The sequence below is a fragment of the Planococcus citri genome, chromosome 3 (assembly GCF_950023065.1).
Source record: "Planococcus citri chromosome 3, ihPlaCitr1.1, whole genome shotgun sequence".
Lineage (NCBI taxonomy): Eukaryota > Metazoa > Arthropoda > Insecta > Hemiptera > Pseudococcidae > Planococcus > Planococcus citri.
In genome coordinates this window covers 57,057,871-57,078,594 of record NC_088679.1, presented here as the reverse complement: position 1 = coordinate 57,078,594, position 20,724 = coordinate 57,057,871, and the positions used below count along the sequence as shown (strand labels likewise).

Sequence of the window (20,724 nt, the reverse complement as noted above, 5' to 3'; positions counted from 1 at the left end):
CAGATTGGTCTAGAAAGCTGAAATTTAGTTTATACCCTATTTTTGACCTGCCGAGTCGATTGATGACTGTTTCAAATCGTTCTGGAGCCTCCAGCGGATTTTCGGTTTTTCAGTTTTCGAAAAAAAAGCGGTGTAAATAGGGCGAAAATTAAATTCAGCAGGTATCAACTCGGATTTACCATCTTTGCGACCTTTTCGATATATTTAGGTACGTATTATCAAAATCTTTTTGTCTCAGTTCGAATTCAAAATTTTCTCCAGTGATTGGTTATTTTTGAAAAAAATGCAAAAAAATCATCGTTTGCGAACACGTGAACAAAAAAGGCTGAAATTGGGTTTGCATCCTATTTTTGACCTCCAATGTGAATGACCAACGGTTTCGAACTGTTCTGGGGAGCCTTCGGCAGATTTTTGGATTCTCCAGTTCTCGAAAAAAACGTTGTTGATAAGGTGAAAATGAAATTCAGCTCCTTCCAACTCGGAGTTACTATTTTTGTGACCAATTTGAGCGATTTAGGCTGGTATTTTAAACAATTTTTTTAGGGCTGGTTCAAATCCAAAATATTTTCCGGTGATCATTTTTGAAGAAATAAAAAATCGAAATCCGCTGGAGCTCTCATAGAATGATTCGAAATCGCCACCAATCGACTCGGCAGTTCGGAAATAAGATATAAACCAAATTTCAGCTTCCTAGGTTAATTTGTTGAAATTGTGCTTTTTTTCTAATTTTAGTAGCTCAAATTTGAATTTTCAAAAATTCACCAAAAATTAGACAATTAATTTCAGCTCTTGAAAGTTTGGCTGGGGGTATCTTTTGAGGTCCTATTTCGAATCTTTATTGTCAGATTTGAAAATTTTGATAAGTAGGTGATGTGAATACGATGAACTTCTCACACTATTCACTTTCAAACGAAAGCCATCAACAAGGATGGTAAATGAGAATATTGTACTACAGGGGAATTTTTTGAACTGGCATTTTCCGATTTGAATAGAATTAAGCTGAATCAAAAACATGTCCTGGAACCCGCTCGACCAAATTTTCAGCCCTTGAAGTTCAATTTTGGATTTTTGGCGAAATTTTGGAAAATTCAAAAATTTTAAAAAGCTGCTTTTTTGAAACTTTTTTATGAAATATAATTTTTTTGAACAAAGTGGACTAATACTTATGAATAATTTCTTCGATTCAACTCTCACACATCAACAACTACTAGTTTTGAACTATTCTGGAGCCTTCAACAATTTTTCACTTTTCTCCAGAAACTTTCAAATTACTCAGGAATAGTTTTAAAATTACTTTTTTGTCTTTTTCATTTCCTATCTCTCTTTCGAAAGTTGTTGATGAATTTTCTTTAAGAAGTTTCTAGTATCTTTTTAAAAGAAAACAAAACTGAGGAAACGAAATAATATTTTCATATTTCTACACAGTAAATGAACCTTCGAACTTGTAGCTTTGATCGGTGCTTGCTTTTACTTATTGGGCCACTTTCTCTGTCATTTTATAGAATTACGACGAAATTCCAGGAGTGTCAGATCAAAAGTGAATTTTGAGATGCCTTTTTATAAAATTTTGATTTTTTCATATGTTTTGGGTTTACAAATTGGTCAAAAATTCACTTTTGAATTGACGTTCCTGGGATTTCTAGGTAACCACCCTAAAACGACCGAGACGGTATCCACTATCCAATGAGCACTAAGCGAAGTCATAGATTTCAAAGTTTATTTTTAGCCCCTTCAAAGCGATTTGAAATTTCTGAAGAAAATTGAAAAATCGCTGGAGGCTTCAGAATGGACCAAAACTAGTATTTTTTGATGTGCGGTAGTTGAATCGAAGAAATTCAATCACATGGGTTCACTTTGCTCAAAAAAATTGACATTTCATGAACATGTTTGAAAATAATCCTCTAAACAGTTTTTTTTCTTCAATTTTTAAGAAATCAAAAATGAAGTTTAGGGACCTGAAATCTCGGTTACAGGAGTTTCAAGACATGCTCTTTCGATCTAGCTTGGTTGGCTTCATATCGAAGAGTACGTGACTATTTGTTTTCTCAATTTTTGGCGTACTTTTAAAAATTCAAAATTAATCATTATTTGTGATTTATGCTATTTTTAAAATGTGTAGGTACTATATTCAGTAGCTCTGTAAAAGATGTTAATTATTAAGGCTACGGACATGACATCAGCGTTGAGTGTGAGTGAGAGCGAAGCGTTTTCATCACTTGAATTTCATTTTTCGTTTTTTGAAATTTGATGCAGTTTTATTTTTCGTAATTCAAAAACCCTGTTTCTATCCTTTCGCAGTTCAGGAAATAAATGATGATATTCGCCAAATTTTGTCAGCTTTTTCTGTTGATATTCATTTTTAGGTATCGTAAATATATATTTTCCTCCAGCAAAGACATTATAATTATATCATCCATACTTCATAAATTTTCACAACACCACTTTCAATCATCACAACTCAACTCACTATTATCACGAGCGCAACGCTCAAATATCAAAATATTTTGATAATGAGCGAGAGCATCAGCGTCAATGCTCACCACCCAACTCTTTTAATTGTTTCTCATGGCCAGGTCCATTGAATTTAGTACTTTGATATTTCAAGCAAAACCCCCAAAGCTCATGTCATGTCCTTAGCTTAATCCTCGAACTAATATCAGCTCCACCGATTCCAATTTCACCATTTCTAGCCATTCTAGAGCCTCCAGTGCGTTTTTTTACGCCTTCTGGAAAAATTTTGGAATTCTGGAGAGTTCAAATATTTCACCAAATGCTCCAGAAAGGTCAAAAATGTTAGAAATTCGGTTAAGGGTTGTTGATGTTAGTTTTAAGACTACTTTTCATCATTGTTATTAAATATGCGGACATACGTATTTTTAAAAGGGCATGAATCCTCAAAAAAAGACCAATTTTGAATTTTTAAAAGTCGCCAAAATTCTATAAATGAATTTTAGCTGCTGAAATTAGAGGGGGGGGGTCGATCACGCTTTTTGCGAAGATCTTGGTTCTGTTGAAATTGGAGGCAGACGCCTTGAGAGGATCCCTCGTGAATAGAAAATCTGGTATTCCACTGAAAAAAAAAACTGTAATCTGTATTTTCATCATTACATTAATTGACAGACTACTAATGCTTCATCTTTCGATTTTAGAGCACTACAGTCAGGAAAAAATAGCCAAGACTTTCAAAATTCTCACAGATCAGGGCAGTAAATGATAAAAGACTACTTACTTGAGTAATTTGTTATTCGACTAATCATAATTATGTAATTCTATTCCCATCAGTGTGAAATGATGGTTTTGAAGGGATCAATAAGTCCATAATATTTTGTAATTGTGAACATCTTTGAAGCCACATTTGTCATCCCTTCACCCTTCCAAATTCAAAGTATCTGAAATTGGAGATGAGTACAGCAATCATATCTGAAAAAATATTTTACCGAACGAATTTTCCGATCATCCTGTACTTACTTACCAGTTCAGAAAAAAATAATAATAAAAGTAAAAACGATGAAATAAAAAACTTCAAATGATCTCGTCATTAATGGAACGACTTTCATTATTATAATCCCACATAGAATTACTATAATTCATAACGCCACGTTAACCATTCATACCTTACCTGCCTTTGATATAATTTAACTTTATAACTTCTAATGAGACTGACCATAATATTTAAAATGTATGCAAATTGGACAAGTCTTATAAACCGAATAAAAGCAGAGCGAAAAAAAAAAGATAGGACAGGACATTATTAAACGGGATTCGATCTGCTTTCAAAAGGTAATCTTTTCCCTTATTCAGCTATCTACATATAAAGTATAGTTGGACAATTAAGTTGGGAGTAAATATGTTAGTCACGGGCTGTTGGCCCTGTAAAGATTTCAAATAACGAAATTATATTTCTCCCTGGCCAAGAAGGGCGCACAGGGTGTTTTTAATATAGGTACCTACCTCGATGACCATCCGATTAAAAGTTGATTTCTATTATCTTATTTCTATATTTACGACACGATTCTCCGGTTCTGCTTCTGATGCAAAGACGTATAAATGTCATTTTTATGATTGAATGATGCTACTTTAATGGAAAATGATGTGGTTTTCCCCTCTAGCTCCCTCCAGTCTTTCTAGTCGCCAAATGTATTATTTACCTATGATCTTGTTGCATTTAACCGTCGTATTTTTTCGAAATGAAGATAGGTCTGGTTTATTTAACGGATTAAAAATTCGTTGATTGGGTCGGATATCGTCTTGTTTTTCAGCCAGTTGAATTTTTAATTCGGTACCAAGCCCGGATATTTTCCAAGGATGGTTGTTTTTTCTCACTCTGTGTTTTATAAAAGTGATTTTTTTTTTTACACTGGGTGGTGAAGTATCTCATGTGTTTCTGTATGTAAAATGAGGGCAATAGAATATACCTATGGTGTGCTATACACTAGAGAATTTAACTCTTCAATGGTGTAACGGTATGGAAAAGCTCGATGGAAAACATAATGCAGAATAATGAACCATCAGCTCGGCGGGTAACACGTTATGAATAATAACAAGTGTGTGGAATTGTGTGCCGGTGTATTTCACCCAAACGATTCTTCTATCCTTTATACGTATTGTAATGGTACCTATTCTACCTACCCTGCGTAATATTTGGGTCTAAACAAGGCACACTCTTACGCGATGTATAGAAAGATATCAACATTTATGACGATTTGTTGATTCGAAATTGAATTTTAGACTCTGAATCGTATACTCGTGTATAAATTCGAGCTTTACAAATGAACTCGGTATACTCGTAGTGTAGTTTCAGCATCAACGACCGAAATGAGACTCAGCACACAACACGAAACGACGACGGGTTTAATTAAAGCAAAATAGGTGAAGGGTGAAAGTCGACGAAAAAATGGTACCTATATTAAAAATACCGGTAAACAAATGACGATGTTTAGCACAAAAATGAACAGGCGAGGAAAGCAGAGGAACAAAAAGTGTAGATTTTTAATATTAATTTGAACAAGAAAAAAAAATTCTGCAACATTGTCCCCACGGGGTATACACGATGAGATAATATTAAAAAATATTCGTAATGGTTGTTCGAATCCCTTTAACCCTTCGCCAATAAGGAGAGGATTGTTGTAGTTGGCGAAAAGAATTAAAACTCGCTTCTGTTTACCTATCGTTTAATAAACTTTTCTTTTGTGCCCGGATTATAATTAATATTTACATAAATCTCGAGATTTATAAATTCTTATGCTCGTTTTCTTCTTATATCTCTTTGGTGTATTTTTTGAGGCCGCATCGACGAATCCGCCGGCTTCATAACGTGGCAGCCCTCTTAAAGACTTTAAAGCCTTTGTTGAGTAAGATTTGCATGAAATTAAAACTTCGTGGGAGGTATGTTATGAGTGTAAGAAAGTCGTTCCGAAATGACGTTTTGTTTCTGTTTTTTCTTGTTCATCGTTGGGTTGGGAGTTGCTTTGTTTTGGACGATTTTATTTTTCTCTTGGGAGCTCGAGGTGAATTTGCTAATGGCGCTGTTTTCTGTCGGATAATTTTGGGTTTTGATTTTGATTGATTTGATGTGTTCTCGTCAAAAAATTGGGGAAAAGTTTCCATTACAGGAAAGTTTCAAATTTATTATGGGCACGTTTTTTGCTCGAGTTAACCCTTTAACGCCGGAGGGAAGTTCAACAGGTAAATTTCAATTATTTTCATGAGAAAAGTTGGAATTGACAATTACTTAGATTGTGATATGTGAAAAAAAAATCAATTTGAGTGATCATTCATTTTGAAAATTGAGGATTTCCCTCAATTTTCTTCAAGAGATTATTTTGATTTCCAAAGCCAAATTCTCATACCTATGCAGACATATAGACGGGGGGCCCGCATAAGGATCACTTGCACCCCTCCTGCAGATCCTCCGGGACAACTTTTTTCTCAAAGGAGGAGTCCTAAAGAACATTTCTAGCTCTTGTCCTCAAAAAAAAAAAGTGGCCCTACTTACAAAATCATTACAATTTTTTAACCGTACAAAGATAGATCAATAGAGCAGGCAAAAATTCATCACCACCTGTCAAAACTTCAAGTGCGAAAGTGCCTTTTTCGAATTTTGGTGAATTTTCAAAAAATCAACATTTTACCAAATTGACCTAGAAAGCTGAAATTTGAGATATACCCTATTTTCGACTTGCCAAATCGATTGGAAACTGTTTCAACCCGTTTTGAGCAGTTCTGGAGCCTCAAGTAGATTTTTGAAACTCAAAATTCCCACAAAATGTCATCAAATGGAGTTGGAAAGCCAAACTTAATTCTGCAAACTAATTTCAATACGCTGTGAAGTCGACTGCAGGTAAATTTCAAGTCATTTTGAACCCTCCAGCGATTTTTTGAAACTTGAAATTTTCCAAAATTTCATCAAAATGGAGATGGAAATCTGAAATTACTATGCACTCCAATTTTTACACCCTCTGAAGACGACTTAAGGTGAGTTCAAGTAATTTTGGAGCCTCCAGTGACTTTTTTCAAAGTTTCATGGCGTTTTTAGGAGAATTGAAATTTCCAAAAAGTAGCTGCATAGAAGCTTCAAAACCACTTGAAACCACCATGCAGTCGACGTCATATTATTGTATTAAAATAAGTTTGCAGAGCAAATTTCGGCTTGCTAACCCCATTTGATGAAATTTTGGAGAAACTTCAAGTTTCAAAAATCTACTGGAGGCTCCAGTAATTTTCAAAAAATTGCTGGAGGCTCCAAAACGACTTGAAATTCACCTGCAGTCGACTTCATAGCGTATTGAAATTACTTTGCAGAAATAATTTCGGCTTTCCAACTCCATTTGATGAATTGTTGTGGGAATTTCAAGTTTCAAAAATCTACTGGACGCTTCAGTAATTTTCAAAAAATTGCTGGAGGCTCCAAAACGACTTGAAATTTACCTGCAGTCGACTTCATAGGGTATTGAAATTGGTTTGAAAAATTAATGTTGGCTTTCCAACTCCATTTAATGAAATTTTGTGGGAATTTTGAGTTTCAAAAATCTGCTGGAGGCTCCAGAACTGCTAAAAACGGTTTTAAACAGTTTCCAATCGATTTGGCTGGTCGAAAATAGGGCATATCCCAAATTTCAGCTTTCTAGGTCAATTTGGTAAAATGTTGATATTTTTCTCACATTTTGGCCAAAATTTGATTTTTGAGAATTCACCAAAAATCGGAAAAAGCACTTTAGCACTTGAAGTTTTGAGGGGTGATGAATTTTTGCCTGCTCTTGGCCGCCATTGTAAGTAGAGCCATTTTTTTTTTTTTTTTGAAGACAAGGGCTAGAAATGCTCCTTAGGACTCTCCCTTCAAGAAAAAAGTTGTCCCGGAGGATCGGAGGGGGGTGCAAGTGATCCTTATGCGGACCTCCCAACCAATAAAAAATATCCAAGTTGGTAGAAATTTGCTGTAGAATTCCATCAGCTGAAAATTTTTTCGATTGTCTCTCTCAATGAAGACCCGCAAAGGAACAGTTTGTTATTCATTCCATTTTTTGAACAAATTCAACAGCTTAAAAGAATTCAAAATTTTGGAGAAATTGAAAAATCAAGCTGGAGGCTCCAGAATTGCAGGGAATGGTGAAATTTGGATTTGGGGAGTTAGTATCAGTTTTAGGACTTATTTTGATCATTTTTGCTGATCAAGTACGTACTTTTTTTTTTTTTTGAAAAAGAAGCACAAATCACCAAAAACAGTCAATTTTGAATTTTCAAAATTCGCCAAAAATCAAAAAATGAAGTTGGGTGGCTGAAAATTTGGTTTTGGGGGTTTTAGACCACGATCTTTCCAAAAATTGGAGTCCTGTTCAAATCAGAGTGTGATACCTCCAGAGTTTCCCTTGTTAGTACTGTTAGTAGACTACTACTGGATGAAATGGAAAATATTTTCGACCTTATTTGTAATTTTTGTACGTATCTGATTTCTGAAATCCTATAAGTATAAATTATCTTGAAATAAGAAATTTTAATCTCAATTTCTCTTTAAAATTTCTAGATGAAATTTCAACTAGACAACTACGTTTCTAAAATCTTCGTGTTTTTTCCTACCGCATAAAGTTGTATTTCATTCAAAGCCAATTTTTTAAAAATTCAGCTCTTTTGGAGTGAACTTGTTCTTAAATTTTTCATCTTCCAATTTTCGGAGACAGTATTCAGGGTTCGATTCTAGAGGGGTTTTCCCCATCGAGCTAATTTCGATCGTGAGTTCAATGTTCGAATAGTCATTGATTTTACAAAAAATCAATGGAATAGTCAATCGACGGAAACAGGTTTCGAGCGTAATTACTGAAATTACCTCGTTAACTACAGCACTAGCGCTTCTACTGACGTTTTTCAATACTTCTGTTTTCTTATCAAATCAACATGAACATTTTTTTTATCAAAAAAATAAAAAATGAAAAATTCATTCTGAACATTTGAACGTCGTTTTTAGCTCTCGTTTATTTTCATTTTCCAATATTTTATTAATTATTTATCTCTTCAATACGCCTATTTGGATACTGCTTCTCGTATAATGAATCCTACCAGAGCTTTACCTCAAAGCAAAGAAGCTTTACTGAAGTCTTATAATAGTCGACTTAAAGGTGACGTGAAATCGATGCTAGATAATTTTGAAGGTAAATACCTATGTATTCAATTGCAATTCGAAGAAATAAAAATCGTTGTACGTTATTCAAGAAAGACATCTTGAATTTCCTTGTTTTTGTGCTCATACCGCTATCAACTTTTTTTCAGATATCGTGAAGCTTTGTAAAACAGAACACGACATACAAATCTCTCGTATGATACAGTGTGAGCTTGATGCTTACGAAATGCAAGTTCGATCAGCTAATATGGTCAGAGCAGCCGAATCTCTCTTGAAATTAGTATCCGATATAAAGCAGTATTTGATTCTGAACGACTTTCCTTCGGTTAACGAGGCCATCATGCAAAACTCGAAGGTGTTTCGTGCCAAACAAGGTGAATGTGATCAAAAGCTAATGAATCTGAGAGACGATATGGCTGCCGATGTTCATGATTTGGAAGAAGATTATTATACTTCGAATTATAAGTGTTGAGAAAATTTAGGACGTATTTCATCGAAGTGCTTTTCGCCAAACAGCTGAGCTGAGTCAATCGGTACATGAAACAACAAACATGAAAGAAATGTTCGAGGAATATCAATGTATACTTTGCTAATTTATATTCTCCATTGTTCGTAATGATTCGTAAACAATATTGAAAACACCTATACTCTGTCCACTGTCCAGTATGCAATTTTATGGGTCATTCTTATCAGTGTTTGATTTATTTGGTAATTGAATTTTGTTACTTGTCTTCTTTTATTTTTCAAATTATATTTTAATCTGTAGTCTATTGAAATTTTCCGAGAAAAACCACGTATGTTACTTGGAAATAATTGTCCTGATCATGAAGTCTTGAAGTGAACTTGAAGTGCATATTCGAATTGATGAGTACAATACTTCTCTGTATTTTTGTTATGTCGATACCTAAGATAATAATTTCAACAACAGGTTTTTTTTCCGTTTTAAGTGTAAATGATTTTGTAAATACTTATACCTCTAAAATGATGTGAAAAAAGTTGTTTTCTTTGAAATGTCTTCGAAGAAAAATCCGCAGGAAAAGTCTGTTATGTGTCAGAATAGATCTGAAAAGAGGAACTATAAAAATAATGAATTATAGAAACTGAATTGAATTGACTTCTCAGTTTTACGATAATTTTTTTCTGAGATTCATATCTTTGGTACGTGGTTGTTAGAAGGAAATATTACAAAATGGCAAGCATGAACTGTGCTAACAATGTCTCTTCGTCTTTCAATATCAACACAAATTCTGTGAAAAACACTTCTCGTAGAAACCTAGACCGAATAAAAAGGAATACTTGAATGAGTAGGTAGCCCTATACAGTCTCTTGACGAAGTGATGTGTCGTTGGCGAGGGGGGAGACTGAAATATTCCCTACTTTTTACCCCACACTCCTCCCTCCTCACCAGTACTTTTCATGCTAATTAGCCCAGAATGATTCGAATAAATTTTAGAAGGGAAAATTGGAAATAAAAATGTTAATAATTTCAATTGTTCAAAAACGATGCTTTTGTACCCTACTTGACTGAAAATTTGAATTGTTCTATTGCAAGGTTAGTGTTTGAAACTAAAAATTGAAAATTCGCAATATTTTTCGTAGATTTTTTTAAAACCTTTTGGTCTTTGAAAATAAAAATTTAAAAATAGAACAGATTAGGTGTTGTGTTTTTCATTTTGCCAGAACGAGGCGAGGGCCAAAGCTTCAGAAAATTTACAATTAGTGAGGTACAAAAAAAATCATTTTCAATGTGAGAAAATTCAACGCCAAAATTTTGTGCTTTTTGGTATTTTTAATGAAATTTCGCACATTTTGGTTGTGTTTCTTAAGTTTTAGAAGTTGATTGTTCATTCTTGAAAATTTTTGAAAAATTGCACAGTAGAATTCAAAAGTTTCAAAAAATTTCAACAATCGTTTTCAGAAAAATATAATTTATTCAGAAATAGGAATAAAGGCCTGCGCGAAGTGAGAGCAAAAGCTTTCGAAAGTTAATGATGAAACAACATTATTTTCGATGCGAGAAGTGAATTTTTCAATCTCCCAACTTTTGGTCAGACATCAGACAAAACAAAAGGAAAATAATCTAGTCCGAGCGAGGCGAGCGTGAAAGCTGTGAAAAGTTGATAATTCAAAACGTAACACAATATCAATTTTGAGTTTTTGATGATGCAAAAAGTTAGTACATATTCAAAGTTTTAGAATTTTCTGTTTTTAGGAAATTATAATATTTTTAAAAATATGAATGGGACCTGAAGAGGTGAGGGCAAACGCTTTCAAAAATGAACAATTCTTTATTTTTTTCAGGACATTAATTTTTTTATATTTTCAAAAACAACAAATTTTGGAAAAAAAATAGGAAATTATTGTTTCCGAATTTTCGGTTAAAATAAGACATTTTTTTGATATTTCAGCAAAAGTTGGGACTTTCTGGAAGTTCAAACTGGAATGTATTGGAAAGGCCTTTTTTGGGGAGAGGGGGGAATTTCTTGTAAAGCAACATTGTTTTTTGATGTGAGAAGTTAATTTGGCGATTCTTTGATTTCCTTTGCTTCTAAAATTTCTTCCCAAATTTTCCCAACTCACCCAATTTTTTCCAAAAATTCTCAACTTTTTGCCTCAATTTTTCTGTCGAGGCGGCCCCTTCCCTATTCGGCACCCCTCTGGCCCTATTTCATTTATACTTGATAAGTAAGTACTTATATGATTTTTTTTTTCAAATGTATGTCAGAAAAATTGATAATCCAATGTGATGGTGGTAACAAAATAAATGACAATGAAAAAGTCCATCTTTGTCAGGAACGTTGAAATATTCCCTTGTAACTAGACAAATTCACAAGAAACCGGAATGTAGGTTGAAATGTTTCTACAATAAACTCACTTGAAGAACGTTTCTTTAACGAATGGCGTAAAATTAATCACATCGATAAAATGATAACGTTATCATGCAGGAAATTTATTTTACAAGAGTAAAATTGTTTTAAAAAATACATACAAAAATTGAACACAACGATATGAGCAGTGTTAATTACCGTCTACAGGCGAAATTTTCGGAATGATGAAAAATTTGAGCAGATTTCAACCAAAAACGTATCTAGGTATTTAAAAAATAAATAAAAAAAATCGATCGAAATATTTTTCAAAAAATAGGCAATATAAAATTGTTAAAAACACAGAACATCATTTTACATACCATAATCGAACAAACAGCATAAAATAAATAAGTTTCAAAATCGAAGCAACAAATTATTGCACAAACTTATAGTAATAACAAGCGCAACAAACAAAACGAAAAAAAAGGAACAATATAATAATATAATTTACTTATAAAAATTTAACTCTACGACTCGTAATCTACAGTACACAAGATAATATAAAAAAGGGAAAAAATTTCAACGATGAAAGATGAAAATTTTGAGACTAAAAAAGAAGAATAAATTGTATGAAAAATTTACGAATAACAGTTCACTTTTCACTATAACAATAAACATACGTATAAGAATATAATATTCACGTTTTCATTTAATTTATTCTTCAAAAATAACACGGGTAAATCATGCTCATCGTTTGAACACGATCTCATCATATCTGAATAATATAAGTGAATCGTGAAACTGGATTCGAGATTTGAGTTTAAAATAAAAGATCAGGTATGGATTCTTCGCTCCACGCTATGTTCTCATTTTCGGAGGCTGGTTTCAGGTAATCGAGTGAATTTTCGTTTTGTTGTATTGTGTTGCGGCTATTTTCTACGATTTTATCAGCGGCACGAAAATTTACAACATTGGTGATTATGCCATTACTTCTGGTGACGCCCAGTTCGAAACATTCGCCCATGCTAAGCTTACTAGGTACATAGCTAGCCAAACTACTGCCACCTACAAAAGCCAATCAACACCATAATCATTATTTATAATGCCTAATGACCTGTACTAAATAAATAACACCCACAGATTTAGTATAATATCGCTACTATTTTTATATACAAAATAATTTGATACATATAATAATACACCTATCACATTATAGCCGCATGTAGCCTTATGCAGGTACTCGATTTATTTCGTCATTTCGAGGAAAAAATTCATTACCCTATCCTTGCTAAAATAAGAAGTAAAGTTATATCTCCTCGATCACCGTCTTTGAAATATCCCCAGTACCTATTTTTTTTTTATCTTTATACAATTATAAGAATTCGATTTTAAATAGGTAACTTTAAATTGACAAATTTTGGCATCCTCTAAAGATAATAATGTATCATACGATCAAAACACAAAGTTCCACCAACGATATATCTATACAGAGAATATACATCAACAAACAATAGCTTGTAATCAATCATCACTGTACACTATAAATGAATCAATCCACCAACTATGTACCAAGACACCTTCTACAACTACTATGCCACTCGAAACTAATTTTTTTTATTTACGACCAATAGCTATTACAGCATTTAAATCATCATGCAGACAATCTTACACCAACCGCAGAAATAATGTACATGTGTTTTAAAACCAAATTGGCATAACCTCGCAACCACAAAATAATAAAGATCACAAGATGTGAATTCAATTCATCGATTGAATAATATTATCATGGATAATAATGCTGGAAAATGTATGATAATCGGAATATCGAGCAATACATTTTATAGAAGAAGGTATAAATCTTGAAAGATGAATTACGATATAATCGAACAGATTTGCGATACTGAATTCGTGACTGTGGCCTTACTACCATCCTACCTAAAACACCACGTGTCATTTATCATGATAAAATTTTTACAATTTAAATCTTTCACCTACTCGAGTTTTTTTCGGCAATTTGCCTAAAGCTGACGATAAAATTGATACCTTGGTTTGCAGTTTGTATTTCGAGGCTATAGAAATGAGACATGTACATATAGACAGGCACAGAACTACATTAGGGCAAATTGATGTTGTCAAAATATAGCAGATAAAATATTTTAAAAATTTGAAATTTCACTTATTTCCAAAGCAAAAATATTTCTTTTTTTGATATGGATCAATTTTCAGGATCGTTGCTATATGAAGAGCTGAAAACTTCACTGCATTTTGTGAAAAATGACAGCTTTCCGAAAATTTACAACTTGAGGACGTTAAAATTAATTTACTAAAAAAAAATAATAATAAATGCTCTTTTGGTGAAAACGATTAGTTTTTTAGCATTGGAAGGAGCCCTCAAAGAAAAGATCGAGCCTGGACCCCCCTCCCCCCACCACACAAACCTGATTGAAATATAACATACTGAGAGACTACATATACTTATAATCAGAAATATTATTCATTTAATTGATTTTTGACAAAATGCTGAGAAAATTATAGAAAAAAACGAACCTAGCATAAAGTGCCTATGACTTCTTTTAAATTTGAAAAAATCAAAGCAAAAGATTGAGTATTATGAAATTTTTCTGATATAGTAGGTAAATACGAGGCTTCAGTGCAAGAATGAGAAAATGAAGAAGATTTGAAAAAAACGTATTTTTCAATTTTTACCCTGAGCTTGAATGAAAAAATCTCGAAAATTTCACTACTCGAGAAAAAAAATCGATGCACTTTGAAATTACTTATCGAAGAGTAGGTATTTAGGTAGCTATTCTTTTTTATTTTTAGAATATTATTGATACAAAAACATTGAGATAGGTAGGCACCTATTTGTATTTCTCTCTCATTTTAGTTTTCAAAACAAATTTTTGTAAGCAGGAAAAAAACAAAAAAAAATGCACTTGAAGCAAATAACTGGAAGTAAAAAATTTAGAAGAAAAAATCGTCGATTTTTCGACATCGATGATGAAAGTACGAAAGTTTTAAGAGAGACTTACCTACCAAACCTCAATTAAATGAAATTTACTTTCATTGATAGGTAATTGTTTTCTATACAATTGGCAAAAATGAGTGAAAAATATTGTAATTTGAATCCTTCTCTTTCAAGAGAAAATTACCACGATTAGCAGAGGCAGATCGAAGACGTCTATGGGGGAGGGGGGAGGTGTATCACGTCATTTTTGCAACAATAGTCAAAATTATAACGTTCTGAGCGTTGTGGCCAGGACCGTCGCTTTGGCCACATTTCTATAGGGACGAAACAAAATTGGGGTTTTTTGAGAGGTGGAGGGAGGAGGGGGTTCGGCTGATATTGGGGGAAAATACCAATTATGCTGATTGATATCATATTCATGTGACTCATAAAAATTGCCATTTTCTGTTTCAGATTTTTGGTAGCCCAAATGTGATTTTTTTTCAATTTTGAAATGATAAACAAATTGACCCGAGCGATCGAGAAGCCAAAAATGAGAACTAAAAACAATATTTTTTTATGCAAGGAGTTTATTTTTTGGTTTTTAGAATTGAAAGTTATTTTTTTCGTATTTCAATTTTGAAAAAGAAAGCAGGACCAAGTGAGGGCAAAAGCTGTAGAAAATTTGTATTTCGACAGGCATAAAAATGAACTTTTTTTGCGAGAAGTTTATTTTTGCACTTTGTAAGTTGAATGATGTGTTTTATAGAAATTTTAATTTTGAAAACAAAAAGAAAAAAAGCCCGAGTGAAGCGAGGGCATGGTAAAAGCCTTCGAAAAATTATGTTTTGAGAACTAAAAAACAGCGGTTTCTTTCATCACAGGTCCTTGTTTTGCTGGCCCCTCCAGAAATCGCGGGCTCGGCGCAAACTGCCCCCTTTGCCTCCATTCTCCACGACCCTGACTATGGTATCAAAAAATTTTGAAAAGCAAGAGAATGAGGATCTGTTCAGAAAACATGAAAAATTTGCAATTTTTATACGCTTTGAGTATATATGAGTATTTCTGGAATTTTTCTGTTCAATTCTCATATTCTTAAAATTTTTACAGCATCTTGAATGGCCCAATGCCCACGCAAAGCTAGTGCAAAAGTTTTGGAAAATTTCTGATTTGAAAGGTAGAACAACGTCAATTTTAATAAAAGAATTCAGTTTTTGTAATCTTGACTTTTTTAAAATTTATTTTAAGCGTGAAGAAAAAAGCTAAAGGCAACAGATTATCAAAATTTGTAGTTTCAAGAAACGAAGCAGCAGTCATTTTGATGTGAAAAGCCAGTTTTTCCACTGCTGACATTTTTTAGTTTGTACAAAAATAGTTTCTAAGCACAATAATTATGAATAATTTGAGGAATAGAAAACATCAATTTAGCCCTCACTTCGCTTGGCGCAAAAGCTTTGAAAAAAATTGAAAAAAATTTGAGGATAGATCGGTGACTTTTGTCGACGAATTCCAAATTTTCAAAATAGGAGGGGGGATGTGATACCCTCTATACCTTCTCCTTAAATCCGCCACCGAGTCGATTAGTCATCTGATTAAATCATTAAGATTGGCAATACGAATCATTTTAATCATTTTTATCGCTGAAATTTTATAGAGTAATTATTCGAATTTTTCGCATTCATCGGATGGATATGTAGGCCGAGGTGAATAATTACAGTAACATATTATACCTACCTATTACACCCCATATAATCGCCACAATCGAGAAATAAAATTACAATAACGAAAATAAAAACTCATGAAAATCACATGGTATAAAATTGCATTCAAAGCAATTGGATTAATTCCAACTTCGTGATTTTCGTCTTTTTACAAGCACTCTGATAGGAAAAAGTAACACCAAAGCTGCTGCTAAAACAAGAATTTGTATTCGTATCATCTGTTTACCAGTTACACATTCGAGATAAATACGTAGTAACTGAGACAGGTAGGTAGGTAATTTAATGCGTGTAGTATTTCTTTATAAGGTATTCAGACTGGAATGATTACTCAAAGGCTTCATTTTCTCAGTACAAAATACATAATTCAAAATGAAGAAAAATCCTAATACGTATAATATTCAGCCAGCTTCAGCCAAGAAAAACTTAATAAAACCACGTAGGTAGCCGATACATTAAACGATACGATTTCACTCGAAGAAAAAGTATTGTTCAAAAGCATCAACCATAAAAATTCTTAACAAGATGAATAATTGAATTAAAAAACGAACACGAAACGTTCAACACCATTTAAACGTAAGGCAAAGATGGCGTGAAATGTTGACAAAATTTTTTCACTAGATATTTAATAAACACTCGAGCTTATTTGTAATTAATACCGGATGCCTAATTATACGTACTAAACAGAGCCAATTATGAAATCAATTTTCGTTTATAAACATCGAGTGTTTTATGTACCAGTACCTACTTAAGTTAGTAGATTAAACCGAATACACAATGAGAATTTAGTCAACGAATACTCTATGACCGAAAATAAGACTCATGCTACCTCCACAGCATAATATTCACTGAACCTTTACGAAAACAGCAACGTTCACAGTTCACACATACAAATATTTACAACAGTTTATTGAAATGAAACCTTCACTTTCTTCGAGCACAAGCAGAGTTGGTATAAACGCGTAGAATAAAATACAAGAACCGTGACAGGTCCGCAACTTCCAAAAAAAAAGAACAACAAACATGCAGATGAGAATTTTCTAACGGTGTCGAAAAATATTTTCATAAGGAATCGTTAATGAAAATATAACGGGTTTCATTCTTCTTGCTGTAGCCATCAGGAGATGCATCAGCCAAAGAATGTATGAATGGTGTGGCGTATTATGTCACCCACACACGTAACCTTATATACAAGTTAGCAGTATATTTTCGATGAATTGAAATTCAAATTAAAAAACTTGGTTCAATTTTATACGTATTACGATGAACGTAATACGATGTATAAGAATGAATGCTATACATCTTCGTTCATATACGAACATCGTTATAAATCGAGCTAGTGTTCGGAAAACTCCCATAGGCCATCGTTCGCATTTCAAAGGCAGCATCATGAAACATTTTCGTGGAAATTTCTTTTACAATTTATGAACATGGCGTATTCTACGAATAAAAACTCTTTAAATCGTACAAGGCCTCTATAAACGTAATCGTTCCGACGGAGATGTTCTACGGACGAACGAACGAACGATTCGAATCTTCAAATCCCAAACTAACATAAATATTGAAGTTTTTACCTTTTTCTCAAAAATGATTGATCAATTACGCTAAAAAGTGCTCTTTGCATTAGCATTTGTGTATCTATTGCTTGAAAAGGATTAAAACGTCGAATTGAGAATTTAATTCAAGATTATTTGCTCGAATTTTCATCGAAAAAATTGATATGGTTTTCAAATCAGTTTATGACTATGGGGGCTATTTTTCATAAAATTCTGGGGGGGGATAGAAACTTGGTCGTTACCCCTATTTTGAAATTTTGTTAAAAAAACTTTTTAAAAAATCACGAACTGCGATGAATTTGATTCGAATAATTCGTTCGAATGACAAAAGAACGAATATTGCGCGATTTTCTTTGATATCCTGTGAACATAGAAGAGCATCTCGTTCCATAACAATAAGAATGCAATTTGCGAGTTAAAAAGAACTAACGCGAGCACAAGTACCGAGAAATATTGCTTTTGCCCCCCTTCTCTTCTCTCTCCATCGTCAATGCATTCAATACGAGTACACAGAGTTGATACATACAACCTGCACTATTGTAAATTTCGTATTTCATCATGATAACGAGCAAAAATCAATCAGCCTAAGATACACAAGACAATAATAACTTATGAAAGAGCTCGTCCAATCGGGTCCTTTATTTTGGTATACCTATATTATTTTTCCATACATACGGTGGAAATACGTGACACAATGTAAACTCGTTATTATTAACCGAGGATACTGACATTATGAATAAGCCACTGGCATCGAAGACGTGAGGGTAAATTTTCGATTTAATTCAGCGTATTTCCAACTCCACGCGTCAATGTACTCGTACGTATGTGTACTTACAACAACAGGTGGGTATAAGGTATCAAGTAGTAGGTCTTATACTTATTACTGATAATGATATTCACACGATATAAAAACATCGCAACATTGAACTCAAAAATTGACATTTCTAGCAGTATTTTTTGAAAATTTGAAAAATGAATGTAAGTACTTTTAAGATCCTCGCGAGTCTTCAGCAGGCACAGAAGTTTAAAAAAAAAATGAAGATTACAATCCAAGCACAATAAAAATGACTCGAAAAGCTGCCAAAAGACTGTTCTTTCCCTGCCATTCTAGAATCCATGTTGAATCTACTCGTACATTGAAGTATGATGGGAAATTCAAAATTAATTTGCAAATAGCTCATCTTGCCATTATTTTGTCAAAAAAAAGGAAGATTGAAATGAATTGTTCTCTCTCGAAAATGAATCCTCAACGACAAAAAAAACCAAAGTCAAAAGAAATGCCCACTTTTTAAAAAAAATTTACACAAAATATCATCCACAGCAGGCTACCAAGCTCATCAACCTACAAGAATTTTAGGCGAAAATTCAGAAATATACGTTTGAAAAATGATTGTTCATAAGCAACGAGATAGTTTTACACAATCTTGAGTAAGGAAAGAAATGAACATTTTGCAGGTCATTGCATCTAATTTTTTTTAATTCAAAAAAATTGTCCAAAAATTACAAAAATGTCTCGACTTTGGATTTCAATGAACTGTACGAACTTTGTTAAAGGTTTGAGTGAGATTTTTTAAAACAATTCTCTCGTTCTTTTGAATAAAATGATGAAATGGGCAGATGGGGCGAAGAGAAGAGGGTGAATCTTGAAATGTTATGCAAGAAAAATATCAAAAAAAAACTCCTATTGGAATATTTTTAAAAATCTAGGGAAACCTTGAAGACTGAATTCTGGTTATCTAACAAGTAGGTACATACTGAAAGTAGTGAAAAAATGTGATTTTAAAAATGGGTAGTGAAAAAGTAGTCAATTTAGTCAAAAAGGTAGTGAAAAAAAAATTCAAGCCTTCAAATCATTGAAAAAAATATAATTATATTATTTTTTGATGAAATTGGCAACAGTGTAATACACACAAATTTTCTTCGAATTTCATTTTTTTCAAAAATTTGACTTTGTTGATTAGTTTGGGGGGGGGGTCGAGCGGAGAACTTTTGTTTTTGATGAAATTAGCAACAGTGTAAGTAATTCAAATTTTCTTCCAATTTCAATTGAAAAAAAAAAAAAATTGAAAAATTTGGCAGTTACCTAGTTTTTTTTTTGTATTGGAGGTAAGAGGGGGGTGGTAGAGAGGCTAGAGACCTTTCTGAAAATTTGGTTGGAAAAAGGTAGTGGGTTTTTTCAAAAAGGCAGTAAAAAAATAAAACAAATTCGAGCCTTCAAATCATTGGAAAAAATGTTTATCTTTGATGAAATTGGCAACAGTGTAATTCAAATTTTCTTCCAATTTCAATTTTTTTGAAAAATTTCCACTGAAAAATTTGACTTCATTGATTTGTTGTGTGTGTGCGTGTGTGTTGGGGGGGGGGTCGGGTGGAGAAATTTTATTTTTGATGATATTGGCAACAATGTAATTCAAATTTTCTTCCAATTTCAATTTTTTTGAAAAATTTCCTGTGAAAAATTAAATTTGGTTGATTTTTTTGTGTTGGAGGGGGGGGGGGGGGTGAGAACATTATGAAAATTTAGTTGAAAAAATGTAGTGAAAAAGTAGTGATTTTTTTCAAAAAGGTAGTGAAAAAATGAAAAAATTTGAGCCTTCAAATCATTGGAAACATTTGTTTTTGATGAAATTGGCATCAGTGTAATACAAATTTTTTCCCAATTTCAATTTTTTTGACAAATTTCCATTGAAAAATTTGACCTTGATAATTTTCTTGTGGGGGGGGGGGAGGTAGAGTCGAGAACTTTTCTTTATGATAAAATTGGCAACAGTGTAATTTGAATTTCCTTCCAATTACAATTGTTTTGATTTTCTAGTGAAAAATTTAACTTTGTCAATTTTTGTGTGTGGGACGAGTGGAGAACTTTCTGAAAATTTGGTTGAAAAAAGGTGGTGAAAAAGTAGTGATTTTTAAAAAAATTCGTTAGATTCCACGTTAGGTTAATTTTTTTTGGGAGGGGGGGAGGGGGTTGATTTTCATTTTTGGAGTACGAAAAAGACACGAAAAAAGCTTTCTGGATTTTTATGAGAAGTGGAATTGTGGAGATGTTGAAAAACAGCTTTTGTTGGCCATTTTTTTGATGCGA

At 33.0% G+C, this 20,724-nt stretch overlaps 2 protein-coding genes across 3 annotated transcripts in view; one reads left to right on the top strand and one right to left on the bottom strand.

The window, feature by feature from the left end:
- Positions 1-8,401: 8,401 nt before the first annotated feature.
- Positions 8,402-9,376, top strand: LOC135841163 (mediator of RNA polymerase II transcription subunit 22-like). The gene is made up of 2 exons (XM_065357999.1): positions 8,402-8,642; positions 8,761-9,376. The coding sequence occupies exons 1-2, from the start codon at positions 8,540-8,542 to the stop codon at positions 9,081-9,083; spliced, it is 426 nt and encodes a 141-aa protein (XP_065214071.1). The 5' UTR covers positions 8,402-8,539; the 3' UTR covers positions 9,084-9,376.
- A 2,164-nt stretch (positions 9,377-11,540) lies between these two features.
- LOC135841158 (uncharacterized) overlaps positions 11,541-20,724 on the bottom strand; it is a 56,385-nt gene continuing 47,201 nt past the window's right edge. For both annotated transcript variants that reach the window (XM_065357988.1, XM_065357987.1), the window contains exon 4: positions 11,541-12,483. In XM_065357988.1, coding sequence (XP_065214060.1) covers positions 12,239-12,483 — 245 coding nt within the window. In that variant the 3' untranslated portion in view covers positions 11,541-12,238. The remainder of the gene's footprint in view (positions 12,484-20,724) is intronic.